Source organism: Marmota monax, unplaced genomic scaffold (genome assembly GCF_021218885.2).
Source record: "Marmota monax isolate L192 unplaced genomic scaffold, Marmota_monax_Labrador192_F-V1.1 WCK01_AAM20220418_F8-fsc00100, whole genome shotgun sequence".
NCBI classification, from domain to species: domain Eukaryota; kingdom Metazoa; phylum Chordata; class Mammalia; order Rodentia; family Sciuridae; genus Marmota; species Marmota monax.
In genome coordinates, this window is record NW_026693872.1 from 1,774,163 (window position 1) to 1,794,791 (window position 20,629).

The following is a 20,629-nucleotide window of genomic DNA, read 5'->3' on the forward strand; positions in this document are numbered from 1 at the left end:
TACCTGGCATATCGATTTATTCAACTATAGTTGAATATAACATTCTCTTGTGGGAATATTTTATAGTTTATTCATCAGTCCTCTGTGTGTAGACTTCAGTTTTACACTTTTATAAACAATGGAGCTATGTACATCTTAGTACATATCTCTGCATGTGGACAAGAGCAGACTCACTAGTTCTTATAGTTTGGATCTGGAATGTCTCCTAAAGTTTCCTTAAGGACTTGCTCCCTGAGTGGCACTACTGGGAAATGGTGAAGTCTCTTAAGAGATGGGACCTAGTGGAGGATTCAGGTCAATCGGGGCATTCCTCAAAGGAGATTGTGTGATCCTGGTCTCTTATTTTCTCTTTCCTTGTTTCCTGGATTTCATTAAGTGACGAGCTTGCCCACCATGTGCTCCTCATTATGACGTGCTGCCTTGCTACAGGCCCAAAGTAGCAGGGCCAATTAGTCATAGATTGGAACCCCCCCACCCCAACCTGCTAGCCCAAATAAATATTTTCTCTTTATAAGTTGATTATCTCAGGTATTTTTTTTATTAAAAGAAAGGTAATACACTATGCTAATAAGACTAGTACATCATTATCTTTACTAGATAATATTAAATTATTTTTCAAAGTGATTTTTAACAATTTACACTCTTTCTGTATATAAATACCTATTGCTCTATATCATCTCCAATACTTGGCATTATCAGACTTTTCGAATATGCTGATATGGTTGGTATCAAATGCTAACTCATGTTAATTTTAATCATCATTATCATAATAACCAACTTAATTCTTTCATTGTCAATTGACCATGTATATTACTTTTTCCATGAAATGTCTGCTCTTGTGCCCATTTTTCTATTGAATTTTCTTTTCCTTAGGAATTTATTTTTTAATATTCTGGATCGTAATCCTTTGTCATTATATCTGGCATATAGCTTTTCCCAGATTGAAACTATTATGAGTCTTTTCATTAACTAAATTTATTACTTTTAATGGAGCTTAAATTGTCCATTCTTTTAGTTATAGCTTTTGCGGTTTGTATTTTCTTCAAGAAATATTTTGTAATCGTAAAGTCATAAACATTTTAAAAATAGGCCTTAAAGATTTATTAACATGAGGTAAGCATTAATTATTACTTTTCCATATTAAAAAAATTATCTCAAAATCTATTCTTTCCACAATATTATTTATCAAATTACCATAAATGATTTTGTTTAAGGATTCTCTGTCATGGTCCATGTATATTTTTATCTTTTAAAAATGCAGATAATATATTGTTTAAATGAACTTAACTTCATAGAAAATCTTATTTAATAATTATTCTTCTTTGTTGTTCAAAAACATCTTGAGTATTTTTATATTTGCTTTTCTATGTCCCTTTTACAATTAGTTTGTTTATGAAAAATTCTGGTGAGTCATATGAGAATTCCATTAAATCTATGACTCAATTTAGGAAAAATTTACATTATTGTGATACTATTTTCCTTTCTTTGAACATGATATATATTTCCATTTATTTAGATCTTCTTTAATGTCTTTCAGTAAAGTTTCATTATTTTCTCCATTTAGGTCTTATCCTTTTAAAAAATATTTTAGGCAATCTACATTTTTTGTTGCTATTATATATGGTTTATTAAAAAACAGTTTCAAATTGTGACTGTTGTCTACACATTAACATACCCAAATGGATTGTGTAGGGTATAGTGTTATGTCTAGGAAACTTGCTGAACTCTTTGATAGTGTATTGTCTATTATTTTGAGTTTGTGTAAAATTTTCTATAGTTTTATAATCTATAATTAATGGATATTTGTCTTCTTGCATTCCACTTTTTGTTTTACTCATGTTATCTATTATAGCTATAGTGAAGACCAACTAGAGTCTTCACTATAAAGTTGAATAGAAGTAGTTAAAATGGAATTAAAAGTATAAAGTCATCCAGCTATTTATGATGAGTGTAGAAAACATCTTGTTTATGATTTGCAGGAATTATTTCTAATATGTGACTATTTGGGATGATTTATATAGAAAATCTTTTTTTCTTTTCTTTCTATTCCTAGTTTGTTAAGTTATATATGCCTTATTTTAACATTCTTTTTTTTATGAACCTACTGAGATACTACCATCATAAGACTTTTCTGTCCTCCTCAACCCTCCTGGTGCTGAGGATCAAACCCAGGACTTCATGCATGATAAGCATGTGTTCCACTACTGAGTTATATCCACAGCCTAAGAATTTTCTGTTTTGTGCTGTGACTTACATAGACTTCCCAATGTTCAGTTACTTCATAGTTTATGCTAGAACTGGGCAGAACTGAGTCAGGTGGCCAGGACTCAAGATCCAGTCTTGTCATTAATTTGTGTCCTTGGGAAAGTATCTTCTTATCTCCGAAACTTGATACTCCTTCATAAGACTGAGTAAATTGTCTATAAAGACCCTTCTATTTCTCATATTCCATAAATAAGAACAAATGAATGCATGTGTAGTGTTAGACTGCAGAGAGCTGAAGGGGAGATGGCAAAAAACATAAAATAAGTGATGGAGAAAAACAGGGGAAGGGAAGACAAGATTACATCTTCAATGTCCTTTTTGTTTACAACTTTCTGGCAATAAATTATGAATATCCTGAGTCTTAGTGATTTACCTGCTGTTTGTTTGTTCAAAAATACATCTTGTATCTGGCCGCATTTTGCAGAGTCCTCCCATCTGTAGTTCTCAGATGTTCTAGCATTTGCACACTGAGACATGCTACTAAAAAGATAAAGCTTGAGTCCTAGGTGGGAAAGAGAAGGGGTACTTTTTTCTGATATTCACAAAAGGAGAGTCACATATGCTTTTGTTCTAGTTCTTTCTAGGGTTTAATGCATGGAGTGTCTTGATTCTCTTAAAGACCTGCTACTTGAAAAGTGAAAAAAGTACTTATTAAATGAATGGAATTCTTGGGTTATTAACGTTCTCTTACTAGCATAATCTTCATCTACAAAACAAAGGTAAAATCTTCAGAGAACATCTGAAAATGTTGTAAGGGCAAAGTTTTGAAAAAGGTGAGTTACTCTCCTCTGGTCTGATTCTTACTTTCCTTTCCAGGTAAGGATTTATACTCATATCTATTAGCCCACCCAGAATCTAGACTCCTTGAAAGTAGAAACTATTTTATATCTATATCCCTCAAGATGCCTAGTGCATAGTAGGTTCTCAATGTTTAACAAGTATGCCAAGTATGTAAGAAGTCAGCCAATTGCTGATGAGTTTGGAAACCCCCACCCCCAGCAACCACTCACTTGGATCCAGCTTTAAAAGGGAGAAGTTATTTATTTGCAGGGTTCAGACTGAGAGTGGTGAAGTGATTTGAGAACACGTCAGACCTCAGCTCAGCTGTGCTCCTAGGGAAGAGTGGGGCTTTCACACTCTGTGGCTTCATGCTTGCTTTAAGAGACATTCTGGTTCTCTGAGGACCATATGGAAAGCAAATGATGTAAAAAATGAATCACAGTAAGGGGTTACAAGAAAAAGAAACAGAGATTATCTGACTCAAAAAGAATTCCACACATAGGCAAGTGAATGTAATAAGAAGTTTATTGGATTTCTAAATATAATCAAGTCATTGGAATTCTTTTACAGAAAAAAAATACGATTTCAAATTTATTCTTATAGAGCACTGGAAAAACCTAATTGGTAGAAAAAACTGATAGAAAGTAAATAAAATCATGTTTTAATATAGTTGAATAATGTATGAATACAAAAGAAAATACCCAAATCACTTGCTTATAATAGGCTTTATTCTCTTATTTTCATAAGGAATCACATGTGCTATTCTGGATGTGTTAGTGATGGTTTATGACGTACTGAATAAATGCAACTTTCTCAAAATAAAGTAACAAACAGTCACCTGCATTTTAGGAATACCATGGCTCTGTCAAAATCACATATGTGAAAATAAAATCATATTTTCTATGTGTCTTTCTCTGAAGCCAGGGAGCTATTCAATGTCTGCTCAGCACCTGCTCTTGGTAGATACATTCAGCATACAGAAAGCCTGGCTTCTTCCTGACTCCTCCTTGTACTGGATCTATTCACTTACAAACATCTTTTAACCTTTAAATAAAACTCTCTCTCCTTCTCCCCCAACTCAGTTTTACCAAATGGAAGGAAAGGGGGTCAAGCTATGGAAGACAGATCTCATGCCACTGCGGTCAGACACGATTCTGTATTCCACAGAAGGAGCCCCTTACATAACTAGGGGGTGAGTGCAGGATCATCAGATTGAGATCTAAAGCAAGGCCATGCTGTGGTCTTTTCCAGATCATTTCTTTCTTTCCAAGGAGAAAGACATCTGCAACCCAATGCCTTTATGACATTTCTGAACTCCTCTAGGACTCAAATGTGATTGTCCCCCAAATTAAAAATGACTAGGGTTGAAACTGGATAAGGTAAAAACAGAAAAGGAACATCAACAGGAAGGTTGACACTTTTGGTGAAGAGTATCACCTTTCTCCAAAGAATTGACTAGTCACCTGACACAATGGTTACTAAAAAAGGTTGTCATACTCCTGAAATTATTAAACAGTGCTCTGTTTTGCACACCTGGTTATGTAAGGGACTCCTTTGTGGAAAACAGAAGTGTGGCTGACAGCAATGTCACACTGGATCTGTCTTCCAGAGCTTGTCCCCCTTTAATTCCATTTGATGAAACTGGATGGGGTGGGAGAAAACTTTGGGACCATCAGGACATCAATAGCCTCCTTGGAGAAAGACTAAGTGGACATATCACACTTCCCTCAAACAGAGGCATATTCAAAGTGTCTATGGAGCCAACTGACTTAGAAGGAAAGGGAGCGGCTTGGCAAGTGTAATCTGCCAGCTGGTTGAGTCAGACGACACATTGAGAACAATCTTTTTTGGAATCATGTCCTCCCTTCAACCCTTCTACAGTCGTGTACTGTCTGTCTGCCTCTTCCTATCTACCTGGACCCTCTCCTGCTGCCAACACTGGTTAGAATCCATTCTTCTAGGCTATGTTGTTGTTTTAGTAACAATTACCAATAGTTCTTCTGACGATGACAGAACTATGGAAACAAAAGCCATCAAATAGCATGTACTACTATCTTTAGGAGTCAGAGTAAAAATGCTCTAAGAATCTGGCGGAGACATTTGGACCCCTGAGCCTCCAATTCCCACAGCCAAGACTTTTCTTTAGTTTTCTCCGGTAGCCTGAGAGATAAAAGAAGAAGAAACATGCTGACACTCTAAATCCACCAATGCTTAGTTTATAAAACACACAGATGACACATATCCTAATGCAAACCTGGATCCATTAATTCATTTAAATGTCTTTTTTCCTGACTGAATCTTCCAACTCCACAGAGCAAGTACAGGAAACCTCAGCAATATGCCACCATTCTTGGGATATAAATAAAAAGTGGCTGTATCAGCAAGGAACACTCTGGGAATGTGCTTGCAGCCCATTCTATGGTAGCCACTCAAGGGGATATTGGATGTAAGTGACTTTCTCCCATTTGGCGTGGTTTCCCTTCTCAGCACCTACTCCTTCTGATGGTATGCTTTTGAAGGCTGAGCAGTACGACTCTGGGTACCGTGTGTACATACATATGTAGGAATAACGTTTATGTTTCTCAGAATAGGCACTTTTTGAAGGCAGTAAATCTAAAAGTAAAGTTAATAGAGCCTATATTTAGTGCTCATCTTCTCACTTTGCTGATGTGTATGCTGAACAGAAGATCACAGATTTGAGTTAGTCTCGCAAAGAGGCCGGAGTCGGCAAGTGGCTATATTCAGAGCTGGGGAAGTCTTGCCAACTCTACTCTAGCTGTTAAGATGCAGATTTGGAGAAGGTGCAGTCATTTTCTCAAAGGTGATGGCACAGAAAGAGAAGAGCCTGTGATGAAGCCATGAAATAAAGGCTTGGTTGTGTGGCATGGAGAAAACTACTGTCTTCTGGCTAAGCATCTCCCTGACACATCTACTTTTCCCTTTCCTTTCCTTTTGTTTTTTAAATACATCTCATAATTGCACATATTCCCATGATTAGCAGTAGAGAAAGAGAGGCCCCAAATCTGTTGGAGTAATGATAAAGGTGTAGGTTAAAAGAAAAAGCAAAACAAAAAACAAAATAATTCCCTGCATCAAGAACATGCAAATATTCAATACTATATCCAGCTGTCAAAGTTTTACATCTGAGTCTAAATTTTCACTTAAGGCACATTATACCACACGATCATCTTATTCATGCTAAAGAATCAGACAATCATGTGTCATCTTTAATTCTATTTGCTCTTTGATGTGTTTCCTGAAAAAGAATAAAGACATAATTCAGGTTTTTAGAGGGGAAATATTCTAACTGTGTTTAATGAGGAAATAATTCTTGGATAATTTGCTCATCAGCTTTCCCAAGGGAATAAATGGGTAGTAAAAGGAAGAAAGTCATTTAAAAATGATTTTGCTACTACTTCACTGTAAAATATTGATAAGATTTAGTTTCTGGGGTCCTACATATCTTTCATCATGGACTCATTGCAGTTCAGTCTTTTTACTTGAGTGAGACGGATGGCATGATCCATGCTGGCTCAATTGGCTACATAGTGGGAGGTCTGAGGTACTGAAGCTTTTTAGGCACAGTAATCCTGATTTGTTGATGCAGCTGATATCCTTCTAGAAACTCAGCAGAAAATACACAGGGTTAGTGAAGTGCACATGCTGCCCTTTTATTATTTGGTGGTGAAAATATGAAGTCATTCCTCTTGTTCACATTTAAATTATGAAAATCCCCTTTCTTCTCTGAGGCTGTGTCTGAGGGAATGGAACATGTTAGGTAGATATATCATATCCTGACTATGTTAGCCTCCAATTTCTGTTTTGCAATTACTAAGGGAGCATCGCAATCACCCAAACAGAAAACAGAGATGAGACAGAACTGGATTTTCCTTTCCCTTTATATTTAAGTCTCCCCCAAGACAGACCAAAAAAAAAAAAAAAAAAAAGGAGAACTATGTCTAGGAAAAGCTAGCTTTTCCCATTTTGCATTTTCTAAAGTAGTTCAGAAATGGAGTTAAATAATTGGGTGAGGAAAAATAGTCAAGCTGAATATTTACTGCCTTATGATGGAGGAAACAGATTTAGGAAAGCAACCATTCTTCTTGTGCCTCAGTATGAAGCAAAGCAGGCACCATACACAATGGCTACACAATGCATAGATAATAATGGCCCAAGAATAGTTCTTTACCCTTTTCTTGACAGATAGAAATATATAAAGAGAGAATCAAGCAAGAGAGATAAATACCTTAGTTTCCACCCCCACCTCAAATTGCTTTGGCATATTTTAAGAGATAAATGGATCTATACAAAATTTAAATAGGTTTTTCTTTTCTTTTTTTGTCAGCTACAAAAATGGGTCAGGACTTGGAATTATTAATTTCCTGGCCTGAAAAGCCCAAGTGTTTTAAAATAAGATTTCTCTTTTGGGGGAATCAGCTTTCTTGGAAGATTGTGTGTGTGTGTGTGTGTGTGTGTATTTTAAAGACAACATGATTGTGTACTTCCTAAATTGGGGAAAACTATAGAGGATGTAAGAAACAGTTTTTCATTAGTTTTTTTTCTTTACATTAGGTAAAGATAAGTCAGGGTTTATAGCTGATTTGTAAAGAAATTTGAAAAAAAAAGTGGCTTTCTTTCTTTTTTTAAATAAAGAGCTGCTTTTTCATATTTGCTTTCTTTGTTGTCTTTCATTCCCTCTACTAAGATGTCACAGTTCTGCCTGAGTCTTTACTCAGGTGTACTCACCTAGATAATTCTGAAGGGTGCTCAAATGCTGCTTCTGTTAATCTATCCCTAGGGCAGAGCACTTCATCTATGCCCCAACACTTCTACTCCATCAGCCATGACATTCATCACACCTCACAGGAAGACAGGTGCCTTTGAATGTGACTTCCCAGCCCATCCCGCCCCCCCACCCCACTCTAATTGTGCTGCTGGTGTCTCCTGTACTTCTGGGGTAGAAAGACTGGGCAGGGGTGAGAGGCCATTTGTTGCTTAACTTGGCTTTCCTTGATCCCAGAGAGTAAGCATATGAGTGGTGAGACTGCCTTAACAGATGGAACTAGACTCTAGGAGGGAAATGCCAAGGAAAAGATCAAAAGTTTCCTAGATTTAATACAGGAGATCTAAGAACATTTTTCTTTCAATCAATTCACAGGTTACAATTTAGGGCAAGCAGCTGGAAGAAAGAAAATAGAGGAAATAAAAAGCCAAAGAGTATACCCCAAAAGGCACATCATCTTCCTAAGGGATGCAGCTCAAGAGGAAGAAGGCCCATTTGTTGAACTGCTATAAGAGCAACTTCTGGAATGTACACGGAGAGCTCCAAGAAGGTTATTCAGAAAGAACATAGTACCAAGCTCCTTGTGATGAGGACATATCAATCATAAAACTACAACAGCCTGGGAAGTCCAGTGTATCAAATGGCAAAGCCCAAGTCTCAGAAATGCCATTGGTCCCATAGCATTTGTTCAGACATTTCAAGGCCGTGGATTGGTGGGATCACAAATGTGTGTTATGACAACATATACCTGACGGGTTCTCAATAAGTGTGGATTTAAAAATGAATACACATTGTTTATCTATAGCAGTTTCTGCCTGGGCAGGTCATACATCATAATCCACAGCAGTCAGGCTTGTCTTAAGGATGAAATCACCTCCGCATGTCACTGAGTTATAAATGATATTGTCTCAGCTGATGTTCTGAACCTGGCAGTTCTAGAGAGGTTTTCACTTCATGTGATGCAAACTCTCTGGGGAAATCTGTGGACATGTGCTTCTCTGCCAGTGGCCTTTCCCCCTCACTCCCATCTTCATCACAATCAGAGATGACACAGAAGGTGTGTGTGTCTGTGTGTATATGTGTGTGTTCTAAATGACCCCAAACAGCATGGCACACATTGGATTTGCCACTGATAGCTACATGGCCTCTGTGAACATCCCTGAATTATTTCTAAAATGGACAGCAGCAGTCTATGAGCAGTATGTACACTGTCCCCTGACAGAGTACTGGCAAGACCTATCTGCCACTTATCAGCTACCTAGTTTTTGGCAAGCCACATAAAGATTTTGAACTTCAGATTTCTCCTCTAAAATAAGGTTATTAATAACCTTCCTCTTAGGGTTGTTTTATGTTTGAAGGCAGTTAGTAAATAACTTAAATACTAATTATCAAGAATTAATATTTTAAACCTCAGAAAGCCACTCCCAGGAGCTGCCCAGGAAGGCTGAGGGCAGACTCCTCTTATAGGGATCCCTAATGTAAAGTTGGGATAGAGGAAGTCATAATCCTTGTCCTCCTAGAGTCTAAAGAATATTAATTCAACTAAATAGTAATCCAGGGCAATAAGAATATATTTTTATACATAAAACTATAGTATAACATAACCCCATCTCCCCAGAATGATATCCTTTTGCACAGAACTGATCAGAAATAATGAATTTTCTATAATTCCATTACCATTTGCATGTGATTTTTTCCTTATTAGAGTTTTTAAGATTGCACACTGACATTTCCCAACATTTTTAAGGTCATCAGCAGCAGATCAGATAAATGGAATGTATTGTTCATAGGTTAGTTACTGGGGAAGGGCATGAAGCTATACAACAGCTCTCAGAACAGTCTGTCATTTGAATAAGAAAATAAAACCAACAAAAATCTCGTAGATGCTAATACCTGACCCTCAGACAATACTCTGAACTATTTTAGAGACATTTAAAGATTTTTATAATATTCAACTAAAAAGTAATGCTTCGTTTAAAAACAAAACAAATACAATGCAAGGAAAGTGGAGGAAGCAGCAACACTTTACTGAATAATAATGCAGGTTTATTTTGTGGCACCAAGAACATAAGATGCAAAGTTTGGTTCTGTTTAAAGTCAGGGGGTGCCTAGAAGGAAGGAGGAAATGGAAGACCCCAGGGGTAATGAGTTCCTTGACAGAGGTGCTGTTTAAGCAGAGATAGGATTAGCACCAGGACTCTCCTATTGTGCCTTAAATACTCTTCCTTCAACTTCAAATCAAATTGGTGAATCAATTAGAATCAACTCAAGATTTCTAATCAAATTAAATTCTCATCAGATTTCATGTCCTCCATGAAGCTTTCCAGATGCCACTGGAAGGATTGACTCTCCTGCCACACCCTCTTCTATGGGTGGGTTCAGATTGGACCTGTTTGATCTTATTGTGGGTGACCTGAATTGAAGTCACTCAGGGGCTGATTCTTTTACAGTGATTAGGCAACGATTATTAAAATGAGAAGATGAATAAGGGATAAAGACTAAACTTGAGAGGAATTATGGACCCCTAAAGATAGAAGAAGGAATTGTCTTGGTCTGAAGGGCAATATCCCTAAGCATAAACATTTGAGCATGGAACAAAGAGAAGTGAATCTCAATGGGAAAAAAAAAGAAAGAAAAAAAAATCCAGGAAATATTTATGTAGAATTTAAAAGTGCCCCAAACTCCTCTCATTCACTATGAGAGCATACACAAGAAATGTCCTGGTCTTGAGAAGACAGGGCTGAAGGGAAAAGGCTGAAGAGACTTTATGAATTGACCACGTGGGACTCTCAGGGATGGCACATGCATTAGATTATTTCCTACAATCAAAACGACTTTGATTTTGTCAGCATCAAAAATTGTATCCTCTGGGTGATTTCAATTCCATTTGCTTTTAACCCTAAACATAGTGTTTTCATATAACCTGACCCAGGGTGATTGCTAAGTTTCACCAAATAGATTGAAAGAGAATCAGGAAATATTTTGGAGTTCTGCTGATCAAAGGAGGAGCAGAAGAGTAGTGGGAGTTGATGTTGTATTAATAAATGAGGAATAGTTGACAATTGGTGATATTAGACCTAAAGAGGCAAAGATTTAGCTATTAGATTTTGGTCTGTAGATTGGTTTTATGTAGCTCCAGAGGTAGAATGGACTTCTGTAAGTAGTACTCCATACTGGACAATCTAAGAAGATTTGGAATGGGAATTAGGAAAATAGCCGAGGAGAGTCAGATATTCCCAAAGTCCATGATTCTCTTTATTTAGGTACAACATTGGTGTCTGGGGTTGACTGGAACTCTCCATACTAGTGTATAACATGAGATAACATGGCAACCCTTGCCTCATTCTTAGTAGAGCATTCTACTCTTAGGGTTGAGAACTGAATTTCAAAGCTACATTTGGTGATAAGATGATTAAATGCACTTGTGGCTCTTCTACAAGATGGCTAGAGAATGCCTATTAGAGCTAGATGAATAAGGTTTTCTCTTGTCACTCTTCAAATGGATGAATATCTTGGAAAATTTAACTAAGCCATACAGTAGGAAAGGCTTACTGCAAGTAAAGTATTACAAAGGAATTAGCTGCAGGGTGTTCTTTCTCTAGTATATATAAGTATTGGAGAATATTGACTTTTGCTCTTAAGAAAGGCTAGAAGTAGAGTTATTTATTACGGTGGTTAGAAACTGCTATAAATTAGACAACAATCAGAAAATAAAGAGCAAAGGTTTTAGAAATTTCTTTATAACTTCAATCAGATGAATACAAATCTATCTTTCAGAGAGCTCTTCACAAAATAAGCCATATGCATGCTGGCTAACTAAAATAGAGCCTACAACTTACTGCAAATGAAATAGGAAAGTTAAATAGAGAAAGGAATTAGGATTTTTTTTTTCCTGTAGTGAAGAAACATGCCTCTGATTCATGTTCCAAGAAAAAAATCTGGTGCTGACCCATCCCCTGAAAATATTGTGATTCAATTATTATTATTTAATAGTATAGTTATAGGCTAAGTGCTGATATGTGTTAAAATTTTGGAAAGATGATAGTTCTTCCTTCCCATAAGGAAAATTATGAAGTTTCAATAGAATACAATACAATCATATGCTACCAGCAAGACCATAATTATTTTGTGGTCAAAATGTTTTTGGATTTAAAAACAAAATCTTAACCTAGACTTACAAAGATTACTTGGCATAAAGTGTAGAAAATTAGACCAGTCATAAATGAATTTACCGAGATTCTGTTATCAAGAGTCTTACAAAATTCCTTAAAATACAGCTGAAAGCCTCTATTACCTCATCTCACTCTATGAATAAACAAATCCCGAAATGTATGTCCCTGTAAAGAAAGATTTCTGGATGACATATATTTTCTGGTACCCTTCCTCCCTTAATGTAATCATGATTCCATAAGGATCAGAATGCATTGACTTAATTATGAAAAGCTCAAATAGGGCAGCATTAGTAGGCAAAAGGAAGGAAGGAGTGAGGAATGTAGGGAAAAGGGTAAGGTAGGAAGGAGAGATTAAGAATTCTCACCAATCACAGCAGCTTTGGTCAGATTATCTTTTAAAGCTTTTGGCAAAGCTCTGCTAACCCTCATGAGAAGAGTTCCCTTCTGACCATATCTGTCTAGTAACTAACTTGACCTGAAATGTTCATGGTTGCACCACTTTTGTGATTTTCTCAGAACCAGGATTCTCAAATTGTTCTGTTCACTAGTAAGTAAAACAACAGACAAAGTTAAGGCAATTTTTATAAACGGATATGCTGAATGGATGGGAAGGCTCAATTTCAAATCCCTTGTCTTGATTATTCAACTACAACCAGAATAAGTCAAATCATGAACACTAACAGCATCCAATATGTCACCTTCTGGTGTAAGAATATTTTCAAAATTTAGGGACCCATGAGGTCCTTTCAAAAGGAGGGAAGAAGTACTATTAGACTACATTAAGATAAAAGTTCAGACTTCTTTAAATTTTTAGAATTTTTAATTTAAAAAAAAATTTTTTTGATAAGTATAGATCTTTGAGATTTGGGGATTATTATTTGTTATTGACTCTGGTGAATTATCTACAGTAGTGTAAATAGATTATTTAAAAGTAAGGCACAATCATAGGTTGCTTTTGGATTGTCTCCCATGAAAGTGCACCAAAAGAGCCATCCCAGGAAATGGACTTAAGGCACATTTTGCAGAGGTATCTTTTTCAGTTTGCTGGTTTCCTACAGATGGCTAAAGCAGGGGTATGGGATATGCTGTCATATTTCATTCATAACACACATGTACTGTAGCTCTAGGCAACAGATGGACAATCGCTTGTTTAAACTACAAATGTGAAATACTAAGGTAGAATAGCAATATTTCTAGAAATGTATATGGAAAAAAAATGCCTTTCCAAGCCAAGAGGAATGGTGAGAGGCTGTGAGGTTACATCAGTGTTTCCCTGATCTCCCTAGCAGCTGCCATAATTTCCCCAACACCCTTCAAAACTTGAAAATGGAAGGATCAGGGGGCAGCCGACACAGATTTGACAAGAGAAGCCCAAACCATATCAAATAGAAATAACACTGTTATTCCTGACTGGTTCACATTAATAGGATTTTTACTAACTAGGAAAATGGTGGGAAGTTATGTTTTCAGAGCCCTGTCTATATTCTATCAACTCTCTAGTGTATCCTCATTGAAAAAGCACTCTCTTTTTTCCTCTGGACCCAAATACAAAATAGTTGTTTAATGTAAAGTTTCAGATTCTTTAAACACCACCATAAACATCTTTGTAGAATCTTTCACAGAAAACAGTTAGTGTTGACAAGTCTACCTTATTAATCAGCATATTCTCCATGAAGTAATTTTGATCACAGCAGTTACACCCACAAAAACAATATGTTAATGATAAGGAAAAAAACCCCACATCTTTAAGTTGCAAAGATGTCAGCATCTCACAACCTTGACCTTATGTTGAGACACATGACTTATTTTTGTATTTTAAAGGTGATCTGCTTGCAAATAGACTCCACACATTGAGTCAGTTTGAGCTGGGAATCCAAAAAAAATTAAGAATCTTATTTTGGTCTTGGGGTAAGGGTCAATGGCAGAGTGCCTGACCAGCATGCACAAAGCCCTGGGTTTAATCCTCAGAACTGCAAAAAAAGAAAAAAAAAATGTCTTATTTTGAAATGGTCTATAGAGGCCAAGGAGTAGTGGGATTTCTTTCCTTTTCCATGTGTCCATTTTATACAGAAATACCAAACATTAGTGCTTTTGATATTTTTTAAAACTAGTATAATTTTACAAACTTTTTCCTATAGGCTATGATTTCTTTCTATTACTTATGTATTTAAATGATATCAAGACAATACATCAAAAGACAATAAGTATACTTAAGATAATATGATTTTTTAACTCTCTCTTATAGGCAAGATTTCATGTAACTAAAACAGTAAAGAGTGACTTGACATTGTTTAAATCAAATGATTAATAGAAAGACAAGAAATAGAAATCATATATTTAAGAAGTCCTAAAATAAAATATGATAGGATCCTTTCCTTATTAGACATTGTGAAAGAAAAAAATCTTAAATCTAAATACTTTTGTATATGTCTGTGTGCACATTCATTTTTATAAAAGTATAAGTCTATATTAAAAAGAGATGTACTTTAAAAATCTTTGGTAAAGACACTCTGAGGTTATGTGATAAGAATGCACTATAAAGATCATAAGCAAGCAATTTCTGCTGGCAGTGCCACAGTGGTGGGCCCGTGACAGTTTCATCTTCAAACTTTCTTTTGGCATGTAAACATTTGGTTAAATAAGAACTTAAATTTAACAAGTAGGATGTTATTGCATTTTGATAGTATAAATATTTCATAATTTCTTCCCCTTTTGGCAAAATTTCTAATAATATGACTGCATTTCCAGAGATAAAAACTTTCCCTCAATACATTGGACTCTTTGCTTTTGGCCTAAAGACAATTTCCCCGAAGTATTTCAGAGTAAACGTGAATGAATCACTTTAAGCAGGCTATATTAGCACCCCAATTGTCTAATAGTCAATGCTAAAGGCATCAGTACAGTCTGGCCTTTAATTTAGAGCACGGGAATTCTTGAGACACGGTGTCATTTTATCGTAAATTCACATGTCAGCCCTAAGTGGATCTCATTATATTTCACATTCTGAGAAATATAAGATCCCAGATAAGAGAAGGAAGGTATGAACAGGACAGTGGTCAAAGGAAGCTCTTGCAATTTATAACTTTGGTGGTTCTAACACAAAACCATTTGCTGATAAAAGCAAATACGCCACAGATTAATTTACATGAGCTGCAGTGACCACAAGTTGAACAATATCTTATTTTTTAAAAAATCACTTTTATGATGATTCATATTCAAGTAAAACAAATTTGACAAGAATTCCTGAGGCATGGGTTGTAGTTTAAAACATGAATAAAATAATTTCTCATTTGTGTTCTGGATGTTAAAAATTAATTTTTTTTAAATTCAAGGTATACAACCCTCACTTTCGTGGTTATGAAAAAGATATTTGTGGATTAAAGGAAGGCTACATAGGGATTCATTATATTATTATTATTTATACCTTCTTGTATATTTAAAATACTCCATAATTTAAAAGTATATACTCATGGGGAGATACGAAGAAAGGTTTAAGAAATCTCATCCCCGAATACTTAATTAGTTTTCAAGATGGCAACTTGCCATTGCTAAGCTAGGTGTCTTTCCTTAAATGAAACATGCTAGAACTTAATAAATATGGTTCTGCAGTTGGCAAGCAAATGTTTCACTGGCTAATAAGAGTTTGAATAAAGATTCTAGGCAGAGATTCTGCATATTTTTAGCTCAGAAAGACAATTTTTTTCAGTGATTGTCTTTGCAAGTGTGGTATAAATGTCACATTGATGATATGGAAATGTCTCCTGCAGCATGTAATTTGAGTTGCAGAAGGATTATGAGAATAATAAAACTGTGCTTTCACAATTCTTTTCAAGATTTCCTCTATTTTTTTTAATGTAACTAAACAAAGAACAAAGCCACACAACTTCATTTTTGTGTGCCCCAATTTGCAATTGGTAGCACAAAAACAGACCTAGGTCTAGGAGGTTACCAAAAAAAAAAAAAAAAAAAAAAAAAAAAAAAAAAAAAACAAGAGAGAAAGAGAAAAAAAAAGCGTTTGAACAGTTTTTTATGGGTATCTTCCTCTAGAGAAAATGTCAATTTTGGTGGCTGTGTTCAATTATTGGAAAAAAAATTACTATTTCTTAGGTGAAAAGCAGGATGGTATTGGAAATATTACAAATGCAAGTTTGTCTGTATTGGTCTAGGTAGGGTAAAAAAGAAAAATCTTAAGACAGTATTGTGGGATAATAATGGACTTTTCAAACATACCCCACAAATGCTGTGCGTGGCATGTCATTCCTGTACTTTCTTCAGAAAATGACTGAAGCTTGGTTCTGTTTCCCCACTCATTAGCTATTGGCCGGTAACTGTTTTCAAATGAGCCTTGACCAATGGTCACTACAGATTTTAAATTTGGATGGTTGAAAATTAAATTTGTTTTAATTGACATACTTTACAATTTAAATTGTTTACAGCCTAACATAGAAATTGTGTATTTTTTTCTCCAAGGGACACGAGTAGTAAACAGAAAAAATACACTTTCCAAGACATAGCAAAATTATGGCTAAACTTTAGAGTCACACGCAATGTGGAAGTAGTAGGATGAAGACTTCTGAAAGCACCTGTGAGTTGGCAGAGTGACCCAGGAAAAACTGTGTGACAGCAAATACCACTCTAAAAAAAGCCATTCAACCAGATGAAAAGTGAGACAAACATAGGGATTAAAAGTTACAGGAATGCAGAAGTGAATGGGATGGAGTATAATCTGTGCAAAAATGTGGAAGTACTAGGAACAAAGGCCCATCGAGGCCCTACGTGATTAAATGTGAAATGTGTATTTGGTAAGAACATAAAAAACCAAACCAAAACAAAACAAAACAACTCATCATCTATGTGTTTCTACAGAAAGTTTAACAGCAAATGAATCACGGAGACCATCCCATAATTTGATTGCCTTGCCCCCATTATCCTAATTTTTTTCCTTATCTCTTTCTGTGTTTCATTCTTCGCAGCGCCGTGCACTAAGCTGTTAACAGACCACTGAATCTACAGGTCGGTGCTCGCCTTGGCGGTTAACACTCTGATGCGCGTAGAATTGCAGGTCTTACAGAGGATGTGCCCATCCAAGGGGTAGCAGCCTTGGTTGTCTCCTTCAGATAAGAGACCACCACAATCCTAGGAAAAGCAAGACACGTGGACATAACATAAATGAAAATGTAAGGACATTCATGAAACCCAATTCCTTTAGTGTTCTATTCAAGACCTCCAAGACCTGGCTTCTCACAATCTCTCCGGCTTCATGTAATACTGACCCACTCTGTCACTTCCCTCAGTTTATAACACAGTGTACATTAAATTAAACTGGATAAGAGGTGGGGGACATGAGTACAGATGAAGTGAAATGACCTTCTTGAAGTCACTGACTATAAAATCCAAGTATAAAAAGGGAAGAGCTATGGATTTCAGCACCCAGCTAGAAGTTTACTCCCCAAACAACAAGAAGAGTAAATAAAATTAGAGCCTTAATTCATCTTTACCATTTATCTCAGTTTAAGAATCTCAAAAGGAATACATAGCTGCAGGTGTGTATGTTTTTGGCTAATTCTGAGCAAAAGCTAAGCGAGAGATTCCTGCCAAGCAGAAGAGCCACCGACAGTTCAATTATATTCAATTGTAGTAAGAAAATAAAATATTGGAGCAATAGTTTGTTGTCCTTTCTAAAGCAGAGAACAGGGTGTAGAAGGATGAATGTTAGACTGGGATACAGTTCTATCACTGCCTGCTCCCTGCACATAGGCCCACTCCACTCTGAAAATAATTCCTGCATTTTCTACATTACCAAGGTGCCAAGAGGGTCAAAGTGAATAATGGTTGTGTATGTATTTTGAAAAAAATTAAAGAGCTACAAACTATTATGTTATTGTTGACAGCCCCTCTGAGAGTTTACTTTAGAAAGTGTTATGTAGCAGTTAAATGCTAGCCCTTGACTCTGGAGGATATGGAAATTTCTTTGGAAAGTAAATTTAGAAAAGTTCACATAGTGGTGTGTGCCCTTGCAAACTTAAGGAGAAGACACAGCGGCTGCACACCTTGCCTCTGCTGTCCACCACAGTGGCAAGGAGGCTAATGGGGCTCATGTCTACAAGAGATGAATAATGAAATTCAAGTTTAAAGAGGGCATGGCCCAGAACACAACAGCAGCCACAGTTATGTTCCACAGGAAGTGGGGCTTTACCAAAAAGAACAAGTGGATGGACATACTGCCATTCTACAGGCTTTTAGGAAACTGGGTAAAGGAAACAGAGCCTCTTTATCAGAGTAAAAAGAAGGATTTTTCATGGGTGGCATGGTTTGAAGCCTTTAATGAGCTATGGTCTATAATCATCTGGACACCTTAAAGCACCCTGTGTGCCTGGAATCTTAAAGCCAATGGAGACTGGCAGAGCAGCCAGTGCAGCCTCTGCGCTTTGCACATGGGAAACGGGAGGAGCAGAGGGAAGTGGTCTGTCCAGTGTGACACAGAGTTCCTGGCAGGACTAGGACAATGGCTGGCTCTCTTCTAATTCAGTGTTCTTTCTGTTTTATGGTTTTGTTTCTAAAAATTTCTCTGCATTTTAAAGCAAACCTAATTTGTACAGCTGCCATTTATTCTGAGGAGGAAGGTACATTTGATGCAACTCTTAGTGCAAAAGTCAAGAACATCTAAAAGGCAAAGCCTACTGGTGTGTACATCAAGAATGTGAGGAATGTCGGGAAGCTCTTCTCTGAGCCTCAGTTTCTCCATCTGTAAAGTAATTCTAAAGTATCAGTTCTTAGCAGTCATAATTCAGGCCATTTAAAGATAATGGATGGTTGTTGTTGTTCTCTTTACTTCCCCAGTCATAAAACCTTGTTTGAAAGCTGTTAGCTTTTTATTATCTCTTCTCATGTTAAGGATGGAGAGAGGCATGAAACTTGGGCTCAAGGGCAAAACAAAGCACACTGCATAAAACAGATGGTCAGTTTCTGCCAGGGCAGTGAGTGGAATGAATGCAGTCCCCGAGAGCCAGGGTGGTCCTCAGAGCCCTGCCAGCTGGTGTCCTGGGGAGATCTCGTAGCCAGACTAGATAACCAATCTCATGTGGATGTGGGAATAAGGAAGCCCATTATTATCTATCCCAGATAGAAGAAGGGACTAAGTGCCAAGCTCTGCAGAGCTACTAGTAAAAAAAAAAAAAAAAAAAAAAAAAAAAAAAAAAACTGTGGCAAAGAAGTGGATCCAGGTAGAACTAAGATAAGAAAATGTTTTAAAATTGCTATCTGAATGTGGTAGCCTTTCAATATTCAAATTATAGGACTTGCTGCATTTTGCTGTATTAATAGCTACCTGACCCTTAGGCCTCAACCTACTTCCTCTGAGAAGATTCTCTTGTTACTTCAGCCTTGATTGCAGGTTAGCTTTATGTATTACCACACTACCTGTCATCTTTAGCAGTTGTCTGACCTCTTGTTTTTAAGTGCCTAGTCAATGCTTGCTGATAAATAAATGAATCTCCATGACCTCGAACAAGAAGCTCCAACCCTTCTGAAATAAATGACTTCTTATCCTTTTCAATGGGTAACAATGGCATCTCTACCCTATAGAAGTAGTTAACCAAAGCCATCAGAGTCAACGTTGAATAGTCATATAATGACTCTACTTCTCACTAATTAAATAATTAACAATTTACAATGTCCTTTAATATACAGTTTTGTATTTCAGTCTCACAGTCATATCTGGGGTAGTTATGAATTTGAGCCCTTGGACAAGTGGAAAAATTGGGACTGAAAGTGGTAAGGTGACTTAGCCAATGTCATTTGTATTATATGCCAGTATCAGATCTAAAACCCAAGTCTGATAATACAGGCATCAAAGTATTTCCAGATTTAATAATTGCTACATTTATGAACACTCAGCTCCGATAGGCCTTTTAAAGCCTGTCACACCACTGCAGGGTGTGTGGCACCCACCACAGACCTCACAGCGGTAGCAGTGCACGTGGAAGTCACGATCCAGAGCCACAATACGGACAGTCTCCTCCTGGCCAGGGGCTGGCATGATAGGCTCCTTGCACACAGAACATCGAGGGGCAAATTTCCTGAAAATGGAGAGATCATTCTGATTAGATACTAAGTGTAGATCCTGATCAAAAGTGAGACACAGAAGGAAAAAGAAATGATGAAAGTCTGGATTTTGGATGCCTGCTCTGCATTTCCTGTGTGACCACAGCGAGTCACTATACTTCTCTGGGTCTGCTTTCTCCACTGTAAAATGAGAAAGTTAGACTGTTGAGGTCCCACTGGATGGTACATACTGTGATATTTGATGAGGTAGAAGAGTGAGTGTGGGATTACTTTGCAAGAAGGGCATCACTTTTCCACAAAGCATGTGGCATGTAATACAACTGCATGCAGACTCCTGACATATGCCCTAGGCTAAACAGAGGGAAACAGGTCCCAACAGGCCCAATCTTGGCTTTGACTTTGGCTTCTAGATAGTTTTTAATGTATTCATTAAGCCCTGGACAAATATTCTGAAATTGGTATCTTTGCCCCCTTTCCAATCATTAGAACCTCTTTCTTGGAAATGAGTCTTAAATTCCAAGAACCAACACAAGAAACATTATAGATAGCCCTTCAAAATAGCAGA

General features: G+C 36.7%; 1 protein-coding gene across 20 annotated transcripts in view; it reads right to left on the reverse strand.

Annotated features, from left to right (window-relative positions):
* Positions 1-3,552: 3,552 nt before the first annotated feature.
* The window catches only part of Lpp (LIM domain containing preferred translocation partner in lipoma), a 663,875-nt gene continuing 646,798 nt past the window's right edge, over positions 3,553-20,629 (reverse strand). For all 20 annotated transcript variants that reach the window (XM_058585075.1, XM_046462626.2, XM_058585070.1 and 17 more), the window contains 2 exons: positions 19,958-20,078; positions 3,553-17,136 (listed from right to left, as the gene is read on the reverse strand). In XM_058585075.1, coding sequence (XP_058441058.1) covers positions 17,008-17,136; positions 19,958-20,078 — 250 coding nt within the window. In that variant the 3' untranslated portion in view covers positions 3,553-17,007. The remainder of the gene's footprint in view (positions 17,137-19,957; positions 20,079-20,629) is intronic.